At 46.4% G+C, this 21,098-nt stretch overlaps 1 protein-coding gene across 1 annotated transcript in view; it reads left to right on the top strand.

Annotated features, from left to right (window-relative positions):
* The window catches only part of LOC144124408 (alkaline phosphatase-like), a 231,017-nt gene that overhangs the window by 66,316 nt on the left and 143,603 nt on the right, over positions 1-21,098 (top strand). The window contains exon 2 of the mRNA XM_077657035.1: positions 14,863-15,197. Within this exon, the coding sequence (XP_077513161.1) occupies positions 14,863-15,197 (335 nt within the window). The remainder of the gene's footprint in view (positions 1-14,862; positions 15,198-21,098) is intronic.

Raw genomic sequence — 21,098 nt, 5'->3', positions numbered from 1 at the left:
TCACGGAGTCTCCGTTTACGTCACGTTTCACGTCACTCCGTTCTGTGTCGTCATAAGAGTTCTCCGTGTCGTCATAAGAGTTCTCGAGTTTGAATCGGAGCGGGGGGGAAAATTTTTCAACTTCGAATCCAAATTTCATTGAAATAAATGAATCTTTCGCTCCCCGACAAGCGGCAACAAAGCCATGAAATAATGAGCTATCAGATATTGCTAACAAAAAAAAATTTGATATGGTTCTCCTCAGTGTGCATTTAATCTCATCCGCCCACCTAACTTTCTGCCGCCCCCTGCTACGCTTGTCTTCTCTTAGAATCCACTCCGTTACCCTTAAGGGCCAGCGGTTGTCTTGCCTTCGCATCACATGTGCCCTGCCCAAGCTCATTTCTTCCTCTTGATTTCGACTAGGATGTCATTAACCCGCGTTTGCTCCCTCACCCACTCTGCCCGCTTCCGGTCTCTTAAAGGGACACTAAGGAGACCTCTATCATTTTTTTTTTGTTAGCAAAATCTGATAGTTCGGCATTTCATGGCTTTGTTGCCGCTTGTCCGGGCGCGAAAGATGCATCTATTTCAAAGAAATTTGGATTCGAAGATGAAAAAGTTTTTCCCGCCGCCCTGATTCAAACTCAGGAACTCTTATGACTCCACGGCAACTCTTATGACGTCTCAGAACGGAGTGACGTTATACTTGACGTAAACGCAGACTCCGTGATTTCTGACGGCTAGCGGTGCGGTGCGCAACCTTCCTTTGCCAGCCTCAGAGATTCGTGGTTTCCATGAAGTAAGGAAATTTCCTCCAAGGTGGCACCTCTTGTCCTAGGAAGTCATCACGCTTGTACTTGCGAGATTGGCCTGTGGCAGCGACACCTGTATTTTGGTTCTTGCTATTTTCTACATTGCAAGAGCTTTGTTTTCAGTAAGAGTGGCGTTTTCGTGATCAGGAGCTGCTATTCTATCGATACAAGCCAACTTCAGTTTCTCCTCAGTGTCCCTGTAACGTTACACCTGTCATTTTCCTTTCCATGGCTCGCTGCGTTGTCCTTAATTTAAGCTGAACCCTTTTCGTTAGCCTCCACGTTTCTGCCTCGTAGGTGAGTGCCGGCAAGATACAGCTGTTGTACACTTTTCTCTTGGGGGATATTGGTAAACTGCCATTCATGATCTGAGAGAACCTTCCATATGCGCTCCACCCCATTCTTATCCTTCTAATTATTTCCCTCCCATGATCCGGATCAGCTGTCACTACCTGCCCTAAGTAGACGTATTCCTTCAAAACTTCCAGGCTCTCGCTGCCAACTTTGAACTGCTGTTCCCTTGCTAGGCTATTGAACATTACTTTGGTTTCTGCATGTTAATTTTTAGACCCACCGTTCTGCTCTGTCGGTCTAACTCATTGACCATGCGCTGCAGTTCATCTCCTGGCGTGACTCAGCAAGGCAATGTCATCAGCGAATCGCAGATTATTTAAGTATTCTCCATTAACTCTTATCCCCAACTGTTCCCAGTTCAGGCCTCTGAATACCTCCCGTAAACAGGCGGTGAATAGCATTGATGAGTCGTTATCTCCTTGCCTGATGCCCTTCCTTATTGGAATTTTTTTTATTGCTGACTTTATGGAGGGCTATGGTAGCTGTGCAGTTGCTATATATATCTTCCAGTATTTTCAGATAAGAGTCTTCTACACCCTGATTCCGTAAGGTCTGTATGACAGCTGAGGTTTGTACAGAGTCGAATGCCTTCTCGTAATCAATGAAGGCTATATATAATGGTTGGTTATATTCCGCGCATTTCTCTATCACCTGATTAATAGTGTGAATATGATCTATTGTTGAATAACCTTTACGAAAGGCTGCCTGATCATTTGGTTGATTAAAGTCTAAGGCTGATTAATGTCTAAGGTTGATTAAAGTCTTTGACTCTTTGCCACCACCTTTAAGTCGGAATGTACCTCTTATTGTGAAAGCAGATTGTGGGTTATCAATTTTTTTAAGTTGTCTATTTTTATCACTTCTTTTCATGACCTTTTCCACCCATTTTTTTTCGCCCGAATTTTTTCAATGATATGTGTTTTTTCCGAAACATGTGTTCATCACTGCTGTTTCTGCCAAGTGGTGCGTCTCATCAAGCCTCTAGAGTGCTTTTTGCCTCTACCCACAGCTCTGCATATGTACTATTGTGATGTTCAAATAAATTTGCTCTGATTTTCCCATTACAGAGGGTATTACTGGAGCAAATATGATGCCGAAATTATGGCAAAACCGTGCATAAAAGCACAGAGGAATCTGGACACTTTTCCGGCCGCCGCGGGCATGCGTGAGGGCTTTTAAATGGCAGTCAGCGGCAAACCTTTGTCCTGGACTAAACCTTTGCTTCGGTTTTGGCAGGATCTGCCGGCCGTGGGGCAGTATAAGCTGGAAAGCCGCTCGTAGCTTCAACGCCTGTCGCCTTCGCAGCTGCTTCTGCTGACTCCTCTACGCATGCCTATCTAAAGAAAGCTGCAGTTTCGTCATAGGAAGCCATCCTTGAATTCATTGGTTCTCGACCTGCCAGAGATGTTTCAGCTTCCCCCATGAGAGAGACTTCCCTCCTTGCCCAGCCGGTGCTCTCCTGACGCACGACAAAGATGGGCAGGGTCGAAACGGAGGGGGGAAACAGGTTCTCCACAAACTGCACCCCGTCTTCTTTGTGTACTTCTTACTCAAACGCCATACCAAAAGATGTGAGATTTATGACTTGTACCTGTAAGGGCGAATTTCACCTTTGGAAAAACTGATCGTTAGTTACTGATAACGCCCACAAGAATATGATTACAGTAACACGCGAAATATGGAAGTGTCCTTCATGCAAGGTTGATTTGGTTAAGCAGCCTGACGTGGCATCCAACCCGAGTGACGGTTCGTTCGTTTATTAAGAAAGCTGGCGACAATTTCTTCGGCATGCCTTCACTGTCATTGCTGGGGAATGAAATTGCTTTTTTGGATGACTGTGATTAGGATTCACATCATGATAACTGAATGTATTTAAACGTCGAGGTTTTTCAAATAAAATCAGTTGGAAGTGCAGCACAGTCCTGTCTTGTTTGTTCCTTGTCTTCTGTGTGCGTTTTATTTTTGCTGTGAATCTTGTGTGCATAATGAATAGCAACCAACTAGAGCAATCCACCGTGCTACTTCTCTCAGCAAATGTATGCTTTGATTGTCAATCTGGATTCTTTGACGACGACTGTTTCAGCACTGATGGTGAAAATTGAAGAACTATTGCTGGTCAAGGAAACTATGGAAGATGTTGTTTCAGCAGTCGAGGACACGCAGTCCGCAAATGATTTCCTGTCTTCATGGTATGACTGGCTGCTTGCTACAGTGACCACTAATCAGGCTGATCTTGCAGACCTGCGATCACAAGTTCAGTCGCCGTCTTCAACAGTAGCTTCCCAGACACAGCTGATTGACAGCATGATTGGGGCAATAAATGATCGCGAACAATACAGCAGAAGGTGTAACTTCGATATTCACGGCCTTCCAGTCAAATTTGATGAAAACCTGCACTCTTTCTTAAGTACCTTAGCAAGCAAGCTAAACATAACCGATTTTCAACCAACAGATATCTCAGCAGTACATCGGTTGCCATCCAGAGGCGACTGTATTCCACCGGTTCTAGTGAAAACTCAATCAATTTCTGTTACGCAGAAATGGATCGGGGCTCGGAAAAGCCTTCCTGATTTGGTGCAAGATGATCAGCCTCCTCGGCTGTTTTTTGACGATAACCTGTCTCGGGTTAATCGCGAGTTGTTAAGACTATCAAAGTCTGGGGGAAAGGAAAGTGGTTTGGGTTCGCCTGGAGCGAAAATGGGAAGTTCCTTGCAAAACAGTAAAAAGACGGATACCTCTCATTCGCATCAACAAGTTTTCGGAACTTGAAAAACTAACATAACCATGCCTGACATCGGTTTCATAAAATGTTGCGATTTTTTTATTGGTTTGGCTTGGTTTATGGGGGTTTAACGTCCCAAAGTGACTCAGGCTATGAAAGACGTCCGATTTTTTTTTGAAGTCCCGAAGTTCTTTCAGCAACACACAGGCAATTCGTTTCAATTTACTCATGTTAATATTCGCAGTATACAGAAACACTGGGACCTCTCTTGTGCGAAGTCAATGAAAAGGGAGGCCTTCTCATTCAAGTGTTGACGTTGTTGCTCACATGGATGTGAACGCTTCGTCAGCCTTGTTATCACATTTCTCGCTGCCAGGTTACCAGTTATATTATTACAAGCGTCTACAACAAAAAGGAGGAGGAATCGCACTCTTTAAAGATTCTTGGTCGGTTTCTGAAATTAGTATTCCTTTTACTCAAGCAGAAGTAGTTGCACTGGGCCTGAGTACACCTTGGTTGTCGTTGGTTCCTCTCCCAATTTGCCGCCCTCCGTGTTGTAACGGTCAACTCCCTTCAGCTGAGCTTCATTCTCCAAAATCATCATTCTCCCGCGAATAGCACGCGTGTATTATCGGTGATAGGTATATCTATATTATACGCCCCACTGGGACAATGGCCGCAGATCATATCGACACTTGATCAAAATGGGGACTAGAGACCAAAGTTCACAGCCATACAAGTGAGGAATGCTTATCTGGGCAGCTGGTCGCGCCTTTTATCGACTACATAAACGTGCGTTCGCAAAACCTGTCGGCGCGTTCTGCTCTGGTTGAGGTCAAGCTTGCAGACCAGTATTTCGTTTGCTGCTCGTCAACGGATGGTTTCAGCCATCCTGTATCTATGCGCTGCCAGCAAAAGGTACCAGTACTTGATTATAAGCGTCTTTATGAAAGAATAGCAAAGCATGATTGGGGATTCTTTTACTGACAGTGTCCTCTGCAGACTTATATGACAGTTTCTTCGAGATTTTTCTTTCACACAGACCCGAATCTTCACGCATGGAGTTAATTAAACAACGAAATTGAGACAATAAGTAGATGTCACCCGTAATACTGGAAGCCTGGAAGATCTGCTGTGGGCTCCATCAAGACGTGCCCCAAACTGTTCTGAACTACTACTGCAATTTAATTTTGAACACAACCGTGAGAATGTAATGATTTGTTTGGCCAAGCGCAACCACTTGAGGTCTCAGTTTAACGACGCACGTTTTGACAGCAAGAAAACATGGTCGTTGGTAAATAATCTGAAAAGATTGAGCGCTGCTATTTATATTGATACATGTTTTGTCTCGCATTTTTGTAAAGATGAGCAGAGCATAGCGAATGGGTCTAAAAACCTATACTCTCTGGACTCCGGTGCATCTCGGACCCTGCCTGCCGACTGTCCTATGCGTCCCAGTGTGATTGAATCTGCTTTCCTTCCTGATACTACCGAAATTGATTTAATGTGTATTCTTTTGTCTTTATCGTAGCAAATCTCGTGGTCATGACAGCCTCACAATTTCAGAATTGCGCTGAAATTTTGAATTGATTAAATAAAGGTGTCCTACTAGTTATTCTTAACAGTATCATTCTCAGGGGTATAATACCAACTTGAATGATAACTACTAAAGTTATACCTCTGTATAAGGGTCGCTCCAGAAAGGCTATGAGTGATCCACCTATCTCGATTCTGCCATGCGCTGGCCAAATTTTCGGAAAGCATTTACTATATTTGCCATGACGAATTTTCGGAATATCCAGTGTTCTATCACCTTGTCAGTACTGCTTCATGCCAGGAAAATGAACAACAGTCCTTCTTGAAGAATTCTCTGACGTGCTAAGTTCAGTTTTGGATAAGAATTAAGAGTATACTCTCTTTTTTTTTTGACGTAAGCTAGGCTTTCGATAGCATCTTCCACAATCTTTTGCTTGATAAACTTTCTGCACTGGGATTTCGAGGTTCATTTTTGCTATTGCTAACTAACATTTTACTGGATAGGCGCCAATATGTGTAGATTTCAAGATTCCATAGCGACTAATATTATTTTTCTTAGTTCACGGCAATTGCATCCGGAGTCCCGCAAGGTTCTATATTGGGTCGTTTGTTATTCAATCTCTAGGTTAGTGTTCTTGCTCACAATGTGCCCGTTTTATTGTTCCAATATGCAGACGACACTGTTATTGCTTCACGCGCGAAGAAATACGCTGATGTCATTACAGCATAGCCCATTAAAATAGTTTGAGTCAAACTGTTTTATTTGCATACTTTCTATTGTTTTCATAGCAACTCTGCACCAGTAAAATGTGCGCATTCGGTCAAATATCTTGGCCTGGTCTTCGACAGCGATCGCTCATGGAACTCGCACCTTTCTTTTGTTTGCAAAAGACTTCGTGCTGTATCGTATGGGCTGTATAATATTGCGTACTTTATGCCTTTTTCCCTCTGTAAATGTGTTACACATGCTCTAGCCTATAGTGTGCTTAGATATGGAATCGCTGTTTATGGTCACTGCACGGTTCGCTGGCAGCACAGGGTGAATTCACTTCTGCGTTCACGTCTAAGTTATATTGCCTACGACCTGTCCATTGGTAATGGCGTTGATATTTCTAGAAGACTAAAGCTTCCAAGTTTTAACGCTTTGTCAACAAACTATTGTGGTAAAACATTTTTGGTATAGTCATTTCACCACTCCATATGTTTCTGCACGTGATCTAAGACCAAAATACCGTTACGCATTCTTCGCTTCTCAACCCGGTACAGGAAGTTCACACGCCAATATGATGTACCTTACTGTTTCAATAGCTCGCCACTTACTGTGTTCCGCATGAAAACTAAATACACACTGAAAAAAATTTTGCTGTATGTCTCTGCGTTGCTTCCTGCCCCATAATTATTTCATATAATGTTACTGTCTTAAATTAAAATTACTGTCAGCCCTCTTGGTGTTGGAATAGTTGTGTGTCTATATTTTTCTCTCTTTGTTGTTATTTTTTTGTCAGGTACGTTGCAACATCTCAGTTAATTTTGAAAAGGTGATGGGTGGCTGATCGATGTTGGTGATCGACAGATCGATGGTGTTGATCTTGAATTCTTCTGGTGGTTCGCTGATCCGGTGACACGTTGCTGAACAGACTGGATAACTTCTTCGGGACGCTATGTCTATGGTACGGGGCGCTCACAGGCGACCTGCCCTTCGATCTCCCCCGTTCGCGCCAAAAACGCCCTTAAATCCCTTCGCCCAGCATTGTGGGGACTCTTTTTGTAACCAATAGGAAATGCTTCTCAGAGTCAATCAGGATAATTTCGTTCAAACTGAAGGAGCGAATATCACGCTGGTGCTCACGCTGTTGTGTCGCGAGCACCGCGCGAATTCCACGAAGACGCTACGCATTTCTGCTTGTTTACAGGACAGAGGCACAACCGCACTAAAAACGCTAGCGGGAGCTCAGGGAAACCGGACACCCAGTCCGAACCGCGCGCACTGCCATGGTCGCGCTCCCCCCTTCAGCTGCCCGCTCCCAGGTATCCTGGCCGTCCCGCGGTGCGCCGTTAAAAGCACTAAACTTACACGCGACCCCCTCTCGAAACCCCATGGGTCCGCGCGTCGGCTGTGTCTTGCAGCGGGCCTCCTCATTGCCGGTTAACCGTCGTTGCCGCCGTCGCCCGCGTTTGCCTCAAAACAAACACATTTCGGCGGCGCCGGGATGGCGGCTTCCCGAGGAGCCCCGAAAACAGCTAACACACACAAACCAAGGGGGGCCAAGCAACCGGCTCCGGGGTGCGCATGCGATCGGTCCCTGAGCAACAACGTGGCTACTTAACTGTCTCTATTTTTCCTTTGTTTCTCCAAGGTTTCCTATAAGCCAGGCGCTGCCACTCAAGCCCTTTGAGGCTTTGCTAGGCCTGATTTATGCTGTATAAAAATCGACATGAGTGAAAGTGCTATCTGTATCTGTCTCCGTCCGTCCGTCCGTCCGTTGGTTGGTCGGCTGGCGGTCGGTCGGTCTGTCCGTCCGTCCATCCGATCATTTATTTCCTTTGAGATGGTGTGAGCTCACGCAATATTTCGGCTTTCGTTTTCGTGATGTGATTTACACCGAATCGTATCTCTTCGTTTACATTTATTTTGAAAGGGGTTTCGCGCACCAGTGAACCCGGCGATACGGTTCGCAAAACAGCTGAGCGGCTGGCAGCAGAAGCGTAGTTAGTCTACACAGGCAGAGGTCTGGAGCCGTGCGCCGGCCCTTCATCTTTAACTTCTTCGTCTGTCATGGGGGCAACATCAGGCGCGTTAATCATAGTTCCCTACAATGGCGCCAGGAATGAAGAGGGGTCATCCTGGCGACCTAAGGCGACGGCAAGAGGAGCTGGTCGTAACCAGTCTCGAGGCGATTGACGTGGACAAGTTCACGACCGCGACGACCCAAGTCCGAAGAGGGTCTGAGCGGCTCTATACGATATAATTACAACAGGGGGCGTTGACTCGACGACGCGGTAAGGGCTATGATATTCTGTGCGAAATTTCGAAGACTGTCCCGCTGTAGAGGAAGGGACCCAAAGCCAAACCAATGATCCAGGACAGAAAATGTGCGGGGTTTGATGTGGATCGTGTTCATGCTTTCGGCAATCTTGAGGATTCCGAGGTGAAAGAACGGGCCAGTTGGCGACATTCCTCGATCGGCGTGCTTGGCGAGTTCGGAAAGGGGCGTGCATTCGGAGTTGCCCGGAGTGCACGACAAAATAGTCTCCATTGTGGAAGACGGCTCATGCCCATACATCAGGTAGAAAGGGGAAAACTCAGTGGTTGACTGGGTGGCGGTATTGTATGCATACGTCACAAAAGGAATGACAGCTTCTCAGTTAGATTACCTGCTTTGCCTTCCCAACAGCCCAACTGACTCCATAAACTTGGAAGGTATTCTTAATGAATGGAAGAGAACTTTTCCCTGCCTTCAGTTCACATCTGAAACCCCGAAGGGCTGTCAGATTAGATTCCTAGACCTGCTGGCGACTTGCAACGCCAACCACTCTTGCTGGGCTTACAAGCCCAGGTCAGAAAATCCGCTGTTGCGATTTATTCCGGTCATTCTAGAATTGTAAAACGAGCTGTAGCAACTTCTTGCCTAAAACTGGCTATAAAAAAATCATGCTCTCACTCGATTATTCACAGCATTGATCAACAGAAGTGTTGCTTGTTGGCGAGTTGGTGGTCCATAATAATAGAGCAGCGCGTAACAAAACAGGACAACAGGAGGAACACAGAACGACACGAGCGCTAACTGCCAAAATGTGAAATGTGAAAGAGCGATCAGGTCAGCTGACACAAGCTATACAACTCAGCATTTCGCTGGTTGCCATCGATTTAGATAAGCGAGCTCTTTTGCTGAAAGTGCCAGTGATGCCACGCTCACGCTCTTGTGGCCTGCACGTGAAATATTGAAAGCCTCAATAATCTCTCTGACAAGGTTATCATTGTGGCGGTCGATAATTTGGCTCCTTTTAAAAATGAGCATGCACGGCTTTGGACGGCCCGCTTTCTTAGACTGGATCTTGCAGTAGCGACAGTGCTGGCTCAGGTGGCCCGATTTTCTCTCATTAACATTGTAGTCATGTGCGTTTTACCTGCTATTTACACACCTCCCTGTTTGTCCAATATACTCATGGCCACAAGACAACGGTACACGATAGACAACACCCTCTTCACAAGCGACAAACCGTTTTTGATGGTCAACCAAGCACATTTTCTTTCTTTAGTTACCGCAAGGGTTTTGTATTCTTGCAAAGCACAGACAGTTTTATGCGCGCTGAAAATACAACTTCGACGCCTGCTCGTTTTCCTATTTCCTTAAGGTTGTGGGAGGTCTGATGAATGTAAGGGATGACAGCTATTTTCTTGCGATCCTGCTGTCCATTGCTGCCTTCATGCTTGTCGAACCGTCGTGCTGTTTTCATTTTTTGGAGCAGCCCTTCAGCCACAGAAACAATTAGTGGCCCAGATACCCAGAATCAGACAGTCGTCTAATCTGCAATGCCAAGCATCTTGCTTCATGTGCTCGCATTAGTTTTGAGCGCATTTGTCAGGCAGTACTTGATAGTACCTCTCTTTACCAGTTTCGAATGCGCTGATACCGCTGGCAGTAGGCCTTTCTTTTGCCCGTGGTTCATAACACCAACAGATGTGGTTAGTATGAAATTTAAGTCTAAGATCTAAGAACTTGGTAGAGTTCTTGTCAGGAAGCTCATGCGCCAGAGTTAATGGAGTTAAATGTCTTTTAAAGGTGTAAAGCACATTAGCAGTGTCCGTACAAAAATCTGCTTTAGAGCTGTCAATGATCATCAAAAAACCGTCCAAAAATCTAAAAATGTTCACAACTTTGGAGCCACTTAAGCTTTTCTCTAGGTTCTTGCAAAAGAACTTGGCGTTACTCGAAATTGATGACCCCTACCTTGTAAAAAATTTTTCACAGGTTGTCGACTATCTGCGCCAGAATAGAAATAAAAATATATTGGCTGATTTTAAGCTTGTTCAATAGATATCAACGATCTGTTTTTCTCCTTGCCACAGGATGAATTGCTGTTGTGTGTTGAACAGGCTGTGGACGCGCTTGGAGTTGTTTCCTTTCAGAACAGTTCTGGAGTGAGTTTGAGTGGGTTTTTCGAATTGCTGGATGTATAACGGCGCTCAACAATGGCTAACTGCGACAAGGGTGTTTGCCTGCAAAAGTGTGGGATTAGTATTGGTTCGTGTATTGCGCCTGTTCTCAGCGACCTTTTTGTTGCAAAGCATGATAGGAACCTAGAGCTTAAGTGGCTCCAAAGTTGTGAAAATTTTTAGATTTGTGGACGATTTTTTGATCATCATTGACAACTCTAAGGAAGATTTTTAAAAGGAGCCAAATTATCAACCGCCACAATGATAAGCTTGTCAGAGAGAATATTGAGACTTTGAATATTTCACGTGCAGGCAACAAGTGTGTGAGCGTGGCATCACTGGCACTTTCAGCAAAAGAGCTCGCTTATCTAAATCGATGGCAACCAGTGAAAGGCTGAGTTGTATAGCTTGTATCAGCTGAAAACATGATTTGATTTGTATTTGATTTGACCAGATCGTTCTTTCCCATTCCATGCTTTTGTTCATGTATTTATATGTAGCAACGGCAAGAAATAAATGGTTGACAGCGCTCGTGTCGTTCTGTGTTCCTCCTGTTGTCCTGTTTTGTTACGCCCTGCTCTATTATAATGGATCAAAAGGTTTCCCGACTGATGGCTAGCGGCTATCCGGAGCAGTTACTCGGCGGCATTGCCTAATGCTTACTATGGGAAGTTACTGGGTCCCATAAGACTAAGAAACCGAGGTATGAGGGACGCACCGTTGGGATGCCGTAGATTCATAATATCTCCCATACAATGTGGAATACAGTTAACAAGTACGGAGTTTGGGTGGTTTGTTCAGCTCCCAATAAGCTCATTGGAATGTGCAGAAAGGTCAACGAGAATGAAGACCACAAAAAGAAACCTGGCTGCAACGTCAAACACGACATCACCTATGTAGATTGTAAAGAAAACTTCATTTATAGCATTCCGTTTAGCTTTCAACGAACCTACGTAGGGCAGACGGGTAGGTGGCGGAACAAGAGACTTAGAAGGCACGAAAGATTATGCGAAGAAGTTCTAAAATCCAGGAATCTGGCACCACATTGCGCACACTGCAAATGCACTCCGATGGTAAAAAACACCAAGGTAATCGGTCGTGCCAGAACCAGGCGGGAACGCGAAATTATCGAAGCTTTCGCTGTGCATGTTGCTCCAGATAAGCAATGCGTCAGCTCCCCTTTGGTGATTTTAGGAAGAACAGAATCAAACTACCTCAAGAATAGTAATCTTCGGCTATTGTTAGGGCACGTGTTGTACGTCTTTTATATTTTTCCTTCATATCACTCTTGTCATCGCCGTGCGCTCTTTCCTCTCCTGAGTATGATATGACGTTAATATGTGTATATAGCCATGTTTCTTCAGAGAATAAACAGTTGTTAGAAAGCGCTTCGGCCTGCGTGTTCGTCCCTTTCCGTATTTTCATAGCGCTCGCCAATACCTTCAAGGCTCTTTCCTCGTATAGGCCTTTATCTACGCCTGGTCCTGATGGAATTTCGTACGCGTCTCTCTCTCACCTTGGCATTGAAGGGCGAAGTGTGCGGCTCAGTTACTACAGTGATACATGGGCTTCCGGAATTGTTCCAGAACACTGGAAGATCAGCCGGCTTGTTGCTCTTTCGAAGCCTAGAGAGCCTCCTTATGAGCTTACCTCATACCGGCCAGTTGCACTAGCAAGCTCCTTCGGTAAGGTTATGGAGCGACTGGTGCTGACGCGGCTCGAATGGTTTTTAGAACAGAATGTTCCCTATCCGGACACGATGACCGGGTTCCGGAGGGGACGTTCTTCCATTCACAGCGTTAATCGACCTCGTAGCGACAGTGGAACATAAAAACGTAGCTGCCGACTCGTCGCTGCCGTCTTCTTGGACATCAAAGAGGCCTACGATAATGCACTTCATTGCGCCGTAACGGGCGCGTTAGCATGACATCTGTGACGCTATCTTGTCGGGAGGGACATGCTTCGTAGTGGATAACAGTTCGAAAATATATTCACCTGCTTTTGAGGTTTTTTTTTACTTTTTACGAGAACGTCTGTGCTTGACTATGCGTATGTGAACTGCTTTAGTGTTGTATATATCAGTTGACGTGCGTACTCGCAATAAAATTCAGTTTCAAGCTCAGCGCTTGTTCTTTTGTCCGTTATCCTACTCGGTCGTGTCGTTTCGACTTTTTGAACTGTCATGAACCAACTCGCCCAATCTGCCGTTCGTCTGGCCTCCGTTATCTAATACGTGGACGAGCTTCTTGTGCCAGCCAATCTCTGGACGACCAATTGCACCATCTGCGTCAGTTGTTTAACCGACTCTTTGCCCGCGGCATCGTCATGAACGGTGCTAATAGCGAGTTCGGTGTCCCTTCTGTTGACTTGGTCACAACGTCGACACAAGTGGCATTCGACCTTTTACGTCCAAAGTTCAAGTGATTGTGGATGTTCCACAGCCTACCTGTATTAACGCAAATTCCTCGGCATAGTGAACTGCGTGCTATACTACCGTTTTATTCTGAACTGTGGTACTTTGGTCGAGTCCCTCGATCGTTTGCTTACAGCTAAATCTAAGACGCATCCGCTAACCGGTCGCTCACCATGAGCCAGCTAGTCATTTGCACTTATTACGGACGCTTCCAGTACGGCCGTCGGCCGCTAGCATTGCACTGGTGGCACCTGGCAGCCTTTCGCGTGCTTCTCCAAGCGTATGAGTCCTACTCAGACGCCTTAGAGCGTGCCTGCCCACGAGTTGCTCGCCGTGTACACTGGTGTTCGCCACTTCCGTGACCTTGTTTAATGTAAATTGTGCCTTCAACACCTTTACCGACCACAAGCCGCGGACGCATGTGCTCTACCACTCCAACAGCCCTTACACACCCGAGAGGTTCTTCAGCTGGCCTATGTGTCGGAATGTAGCACCGACATCCGGCACGTCAGTGGCTCTGCCAACAGACGCGCTTAGCCGCATGGGCACCACCATGGTACATCCCCTCATTCCCATTCATGGCCCGCCGCCGCCCATCTTACAGACTCCGGGCTGACGCGTTTGCGCGCCTTTACCGCGCCCCTGCAACTCGAGGAAGTCCCCATGCGTGGCACCGCTCTTATAAACGACTACTCCACGGGTTTCCCCAGACCGTTTCTGCTTGACTCTTAATGCAAGCGTGTTCTCGACACCGTGCACAGCTCGGTCCCCCTTTGAACTCGCGCTACGTAAAAGCTCATATCGTCTCGCTACGTGCGGCCGCGCACGAACGCCATTTGTTCGTGATTGGACGCGCGCATGTGTTGTCCTTGCCAGCGAACCAACGTCCACCGCCACCCCGTTCTCCCAGCCACTTCTTTTCTTCCACCCGACGCTCTCTTTGATGCCGTCCACATCGACCTTTAACTAACGGACCTCTTCCACCTTACAACGGCTACCGATACTTACGTATACCTGCGCCAACAGGAGCACACGTTGGTCAGAAGCAACACCACTACCCGATATTGCTGCCTCCACCGCCACGTCTGCTTTCGTTTCTGCCTGGGTGGCCATTTTGAATGATCGTCTGCTATCATCACGGACCGACCATGGAAGACAGGTCGAGTCGTCTCTTTTCGCTGAGCTTCTTCGAATGATTCTACCGCCACCTCTAAACCGCTTTCACCCCTCATGCCAAACCAGCGGAGTAGATTCAGCGCCTGCCTCTCACCTTACTAGGCATACGCTGCGCTATCAAAGTGTTGTAATTAAAGCCCCAAATGGAGCAAGTTGGTGAACGTTCATGAAGTAAAATATAACGCAAAAGAAACACGAAATACAGGAAGGACTGACTGTGTTGCAATGCATGGAAGTTTCTCTTTATCTCGAACGCGTTATATTTTTATAAAATGAGTGGCGGGCTGCCCTGAAACATCCGGTATTTTTTATTTTCTCGAAGTGCCGAGGAGTGAGCAATCACAGATGCTAAGCTTGAGTGCACTTATTACAGCAGAATGTTGCTTAATAGTTGTGTTGAAATAACCGTAACTCAGTCGTCTGGCACGCGTTCCCTGAAGAAATCATAACAGCTTTTCCTAGTTAACCAACAAAACGAGTCACAATGGGGTCGTAATCCTCGCAGGTATTTGGTATCAGTTTCAAAGCAGACACGCGCTTCCTATACAAGCTCGCCAGCCGAACAGTGCCCAAAAGCTGTAGAAATGAGAGAGCGGTCTTTGCGTGTTTCTTCCCGAAGGCAACTTTCGAAGTGATGTACGCAGCATGCCATCAAGGCGAAAGCGCAATGGAAGGAGCCCTGTATTTATGAGGCCCCCGTCTCTCGCAGCGGACCGCAACCACTGGTACCGGCAGGGGGCCCAGGGCATCTCCGAGCGGCTCGCGCGGCGGGCTAACGAGCGCCGCGCCCGCCGTGTGGTGCTCTTCCTAGGCGACGGAATGGGCATCCCCACGGTGACGGCGGCGCGAATCTACAAAGGCCAGCGGCTGCACCGCGAGAGCGGCGAAGAGCAGCAGCTCTCGTGGGACCAGTTCCCACACGTGTCCCTGTCCAGGACGTACGGCCTGGACGTGCAGACGTCGGACTCAGCGAACACGGCCACCGCCTACCTCTGCGGAGTCAAGGCCAACGTCGAGACCCTGGGCGTCGACTCGCAAGTTAAGGTTTGAGGCCTTTCTTTCTATAAACGAAGCTATCGCAAAGATCGAGTGAAACCGCACTATGCCGAGCATTGAGTGTAAACATGAAATGTCTGCCAGCGTAGCGCATTACAGGGCGAGTGCCTCTTTCAGTGCTTCTCGGTAGGTCTCTTGGCTGCTTAATGGACCGCCGTATCCGGTTTGTATGCGAGTGACTACAAGCATTCTTTAAGTTATTTGTATTACAACGAGCCAGCCTCTTAATTGTTGCAGAGTGGAAACACTCTCATTCACTGAGCTTTACCCGCCGCGGTGGCTCAGTGGTTAGGGCGCTCGACTACTGATCCGGAGTTCCCGGGTTCGAACCCGACCGCGGCGGCTGCGTTTTTATGGAGGAAAAACGCTAAGGCGCCCGTGTGCTGTGCGATGTCAGTGCACGGTAAAGATCCCCAGGTGGTCGAAATTATTCCGGAGCCCTCCACTACGGCACCTCTCTCTTCCTTTCTTCTTTCACTCCCTCCTTTATCCCTTCCCTTACGGCACGGTTCAGGTGTCCAGCGATATATGAGACAGATACTGCGCCATTTCCTTTCCACAAAAACCAATTATTATTATTATTCACTGAGCTTTGTGGGGACCTGCCCTGCAGCCCCCTGAGTTTGTTTTCCCGCGAGGCACCGTGCAGCGGCGGTCTCACCTCGAGGCTGAGCGCATTCCCTTGTGAGTTACATTAACTAGCAAGCGAGGGCGCCAGCATCGCTGCGCTGAGACTGTCAAAGCCCGCGCGCGGGAGAGGGGGCAGGGGGGCTTCGGCCAATACCCCCTAGACTAGCTCAAGGCCTCCGCATGCGTCCGTGACGTCACACACAGCAGATGGGCCTGGAAGTCGGCTTCACCCCACGCGGATTTTCCGGTTGCCCGTCGGGCACCCATTTCTCAAAATACTGCGTGTTTTGTGCCAGCGTAATATCAGTATTTAACGGTTTCTGATTAGAATATGTATTCTTCAGGAGCAGGCGGGAACGCGAAATAATCGACGCCTTCGCTGTGCATGTTGCTCCAGATAAGCAATGCCTCAGCTCCGCTTCGGTGCTGTTAGGCAGAACTGAATTAAACTACCTCAAGATAAGTAATCTTCGGCTGTTGTAAAGGCACGTGTTGTTCGTTTCTATTCTATTTTATTTCTTTCTTCATATCGCTCTTGTCAGTGCAGTGCGGTTTTCTCTCTTCTGCGCATCATTTGACGTTAACATGTGTATATATATTCATGTTTTTTCATAGAATAAACAGTTGCTAGAAAGCGCTTTGTCCTGTTTGTTCGTCCCTTCTCGTATTTTGACAGCGCTTATCATCCCCTTCAAGATTTGCATTTCCAACTAGCCCCAGTTGTAGCTCCTTTGCCTTTTTTTTAATTCTTCCTAGTCAGTTGTCTTGCATCCATAAAATGATTACACTATTCACTTCCCACTCATAACCACTTCACTAAAAATCGAACATTCCCCTATGCTTTCCTTGGTTGCATTGACTGTCAGCTTCCTTCATATGTTATTCTATACTACTTCACGTTGCACGGATGTTTCACAACAAACCAGCAAGATTTCTAAAAAAAGTTGCAACGAATACAGTGAATAAAGAGTTTATTTAAGCACTTCACACTCACACACACATACACAAAGAATATAGCTGTCACCAAGTTGTGTGATTTGGTGAGATGCGCACACAAGAATCCAGTACAATTTGTTCAGTGCCATACTGTATGAAACAGGAACAAACATACCCATTTGCATTTACATGTCCATCATACAGGAGGGAAAAAAATTTGGTACACAAGCTACCACTCACTATAGTTCTATCAAATGTTCTATAGCTGCAGTTGCTAAGTAGGAAAAGAACATGTACAGATTATAAAATGCCTCAATACAAAGCTATCTTTATAATGTAATCAGGTGTGCAAGAAAGGTCCGCTATCTCAGAAACACTTGCCATTAAACGATACAGTCATCAATCCTCAACTCTTTAGAGTTTGCATTTTTCGCTGCCCCTCTGACACTGTTGTGTTGTTTTTCGTTTTGCACAGATTATTTAACAGCGTGTTGGCAGCAGCACTCAAAATATGGTGCATGACTTTTTCTGGCGAATGACCAGAATCACACGTATCAAGGTCTCCAGAATCGTGGAGAATGGTTGACACAAGAGAAACAAGAGCCTCCTCCTGATTTGGAAGAGCCAGAAATTTGGATGCATACTGCTCACTCCTCAATCTGTCAAGGACTATTTCTGTATAAAGTACAGCATTCACTACGACATCTCGTGGAAACTTTAATCCTCCTCTTGTCATGCCTGAAATGAGCAGTGTGTCATCATGGTCCAAACTGGTGTTATCCAGGACGAGATTGTCCTTGCACGACATACACATGAGCTTTTTCAGTGTTGCATGGGCACAGTATCCCGCAACATACGTAACAGCGGGAATCATCGACGATTTTTTTGCTACATCAGCATTGGTCACTGCTATACTGAACTGTGCACAAAGTGATTCAACACTTATGACGGAGATCGGTTCTGCAATAATGTCAAGATCGGGCATGTCCAGCACTTTTTGAAGCCTTAGCTTGTTCTCAGATTCATAAATCTGCCTGATCGAGACATGGTATTGGGCTCCGGATAGCTGGCGATACTTCCCGAATCTATCCTCAAGGCAATCTGTTTGAAATTTTCCAAGGAGCACATACCGAAATCCCAGCTCTTCCAGGCAGTATAAAGCGATCTCATGCAGAGCGTGGCTCGTGTGGCCAAAAGCCATGCGAGTTTCTTTCATCAGGTGGCCAGCATCGTGTCTGAGGCTAGCCCAGTAGTCTAGCCACTCTGGTATTTTCCTCAAAAATTCAAGCTGTGGACATGTTGTTGACGCAATCAGAGACTGCATTTCATCACGCAGGCGTTCACCTTTTCTTGGCGTCTTTACATTCACTATTCGCCACCATGTCAAAATGGTGTTTATGAAATCTGCTGTTCCTTTAGCATGTTGTAGAGCGGAACATTGCAGTGCAGCTGCTGTCGATTCATTAAAAATCCTGAGAGCAAGCTTAACGTTCTGGCGCTCCATAGTTGATGGGTTCAGTGCTTTCAGTGAGAGTGTTGGTGCCAGCTTTAAAAGGTTATTTTGCTCAGCCTCATGCAGATCACACAAAGATTTAAATGATGCCGTAAGAATAGGTGGCTTTGGGTCATTGCTGCTTGGATCAGGGTAATATATACACTTTCCACTGTTTCTCTGGTTTAGCCAATTGTTCCTAATTGACTTCAAAAGGTGCACAGGGTCCAAAATGAAAAACAGTGGACGAGAGGAATCAGCTGGGTGTGTGTAAACTATACTGGCTTTGGGGGGGGCTAGCGAAAATGTCATGGCTTTCCGATTGATAGCATTGTTGTCTGAAACAACAGCTAGTACCTTAAATCCAAGTGACTCAAGGTCAGTAATGAGCTTGTGCCAAAATAGATGCAGTGCTTTTGCATCTATCTGTGGGACTGGCAAAATGTGAACAACATCCTTGTTGCTTGACAAAAGGCTTTGTAGCATGAACACATATGCTGTTTTAGCCGGATCGGAACTATTGGCTGCGGCACCTGTAACGAAGCCTGCTTTGTACTCAAATTAGGTTTTAAGATGGATCTCATCCATCATTAATGTCACAGTGCGCACATGCTCGGCCATTGCTTGCAATACAGTTTTAGCATAGTTCAAGAAACAAGGATCTTGCTGTTCAAGTGCTGGATTCATGTGATATGACGAACACAGTCGTCGAATAGTGTCTGGGTGCGGCAGCTTAATTTTAAGCGAGCTTCTGATGAACCTGTATGCATGTGGAGAAATGTTATACAGCAGACCTGAAAACACGAGTACATCTGGTGGATATCGAGGCACATTTTTCAAAACAAGCTCGACTTGGCTTCGCACAAATTTCAGTACCTGTAAGTTCCATCCATGATGTTCTCGGAGCTCATAATCCTTGTTCACCTCATCCAGGAGCATTAGCACAGTTGCGAGAAGCTGGTGTTCTTTTTCGCTGCCACTAGCACAACTCTGCAGCTTTTCAACAGACTGCAGCACTTTATCAAGCTCCCTTAAATCCTTCATTTGTGACGGCACACATTCGTCTCCAAGATTGTGGAGACGGGACCCTCCGAGAAACACCTGAACAGACAGGTATTCTAAACCCACCACTGATTAACGCACTGCGGGAGCTCGGTCGAGGGAGAGCTCCAGGAACAAAACATTTGCCTGCGTAGTGACCAGTCCAGAAGTCAGAAGTCTTAAGCTTCGGAAGGGCAGAACACAGCTCCCCAAAACTGCAAATTTTGTTCCTGCGATCTTCTTCCTCTTGAGCAGCAACAGAAAGCTCTATCGCTTTTCGCAGTGACGCTGCCTCGAGTCGGGCCTTCTTTCCTGCAGGAGCTTCTCGCGAAGATGGTGGCTGAGAGAGATATTTCGGGCAGCCGGGAAACACACTCGGGACAGCAGCCTGCTTCAGGCGGACACGCTGCAGCGGAACTTCGATAACGTTTCCAGTGTTCTCGTCCGTGTACGTTGCAAACCTGACGAAGTCACACGTTTTAAAGTGTTTTTCACACACCTAAAAACAAAGTAAAACCACAAGTCCATTAGGTTTGGGCGACAGGCTTACAAAATTCGGCAAGCGAAATAACTGGGAAATAAAACTCCACAAGCGAAGTAATAAGAAAGTGAAGAAAAAGTCCCCTCTCCGAAGCAAGCCATAAAAAAAAATGTCGTGTGAAGCACAAAACCAAGGAAAAGGAGCAGCGCAAAAGCATGCAACCACAAGAGAAGAAAGGACAAGACACGGCACAAAACGCGAAAACAGCGCTCGTGTCTTGTCCTTTCTTGCGTGGTTATGGTAAAAGAATGCAGCGGGAAAAAGCAAGGACGAAAGCTCACAAAAAGGCAGCGCTCACAAAAAGCTGTCCCCATACGATGCAGAGCAGTGTTAACAACCAAGTCCAACGTCTTTACAGTGCTGGCTACTCACCAACACTAGTGAGTAGCGTTTTAGAGACTCTTCTCCAGAAATTGAAAGTGCAAGGCAAAGACGCAGGCAAGCTAGAACAGGTCAAACGACCTCCCTTGGCCGTCATCGCGTATCTTCACAAGCTGTCTCACAATTTAAAGAACGTTGCAAAAAGAAACAACGTAAACCTTGTCTTCTCAGCCCCGTGCAAACTGTCACGAGTGTGTACACTGCTGACAAAGCAAAAGAAAAAGGTTTGCCCTATTACACATGTAGAACCACTCACACATTGTGCTACATGTGTCATTTACGAGATTCCCTTGAAGTGTGGACGCGTGTATATTGGGCAAACCGGCAGGTGTCTCAACGAGAGATTGTTTGAACACCGCCGGAGGGTCCGTAACAAAAGCGGCGGGCACCTGGACGACCATTGCAAGTCTTGCGAAGGGTGCGAACCTTGTTACACGCGCACGGTTGTCAGAGCACGGGCGCGGACAGAAATTGAAAGGGTCATCATTGAGGCAAGGATGATAGCCAAAGCTGGAGACAAGTGCGTCAGCACGCCTTCAATTTTACTTACAGACAAGGAGTCCAGTTTTCTAGGCCCACTATAAACACGTCTTTTTTTTTTTAATCACGTCTGCTTTTAATTCTTGTTCTAGAGAACTTTCAACTTTTTTGACTCAGTTTGACTGTGAACGGTTGACTCAGCTTTTGCGTAGCGTTTTGTATTGTTTTGTTATGCGTTTGGCCCCGACCCTGCTTTTAGCTTCGACTTTTACTTAGTGTTCGGTGACTATATTGTTATTTTCGTTTTCGTTTTGCCTCGTGCTGCATTGGCGGGAAAAGGTCGCTGACTGATCATTTTTCATGCGTGCACCTTACGGTTCGTCGTGGT

Source organism: Amblyomma americanum, chromosome 3, assembly GCF_052857255.1.
Source record: "Amblyomma americanum isolate KBUSLIRL-KWMA chromosome 3, ASM5285725v1, whole genome shotgun sequence".
Lineage (NCBI taxonomy): Eukaryota > Metazoa > Arthropoda > Arachnida > Ixodida > Ixodidae > Amblyomma > Amblyomma americanum.
The sequence above is the reverse complement of the archived record's forward strand: the minus strand, read 5'-3'. Positions and strand labels throughout refer to the sequence as shown.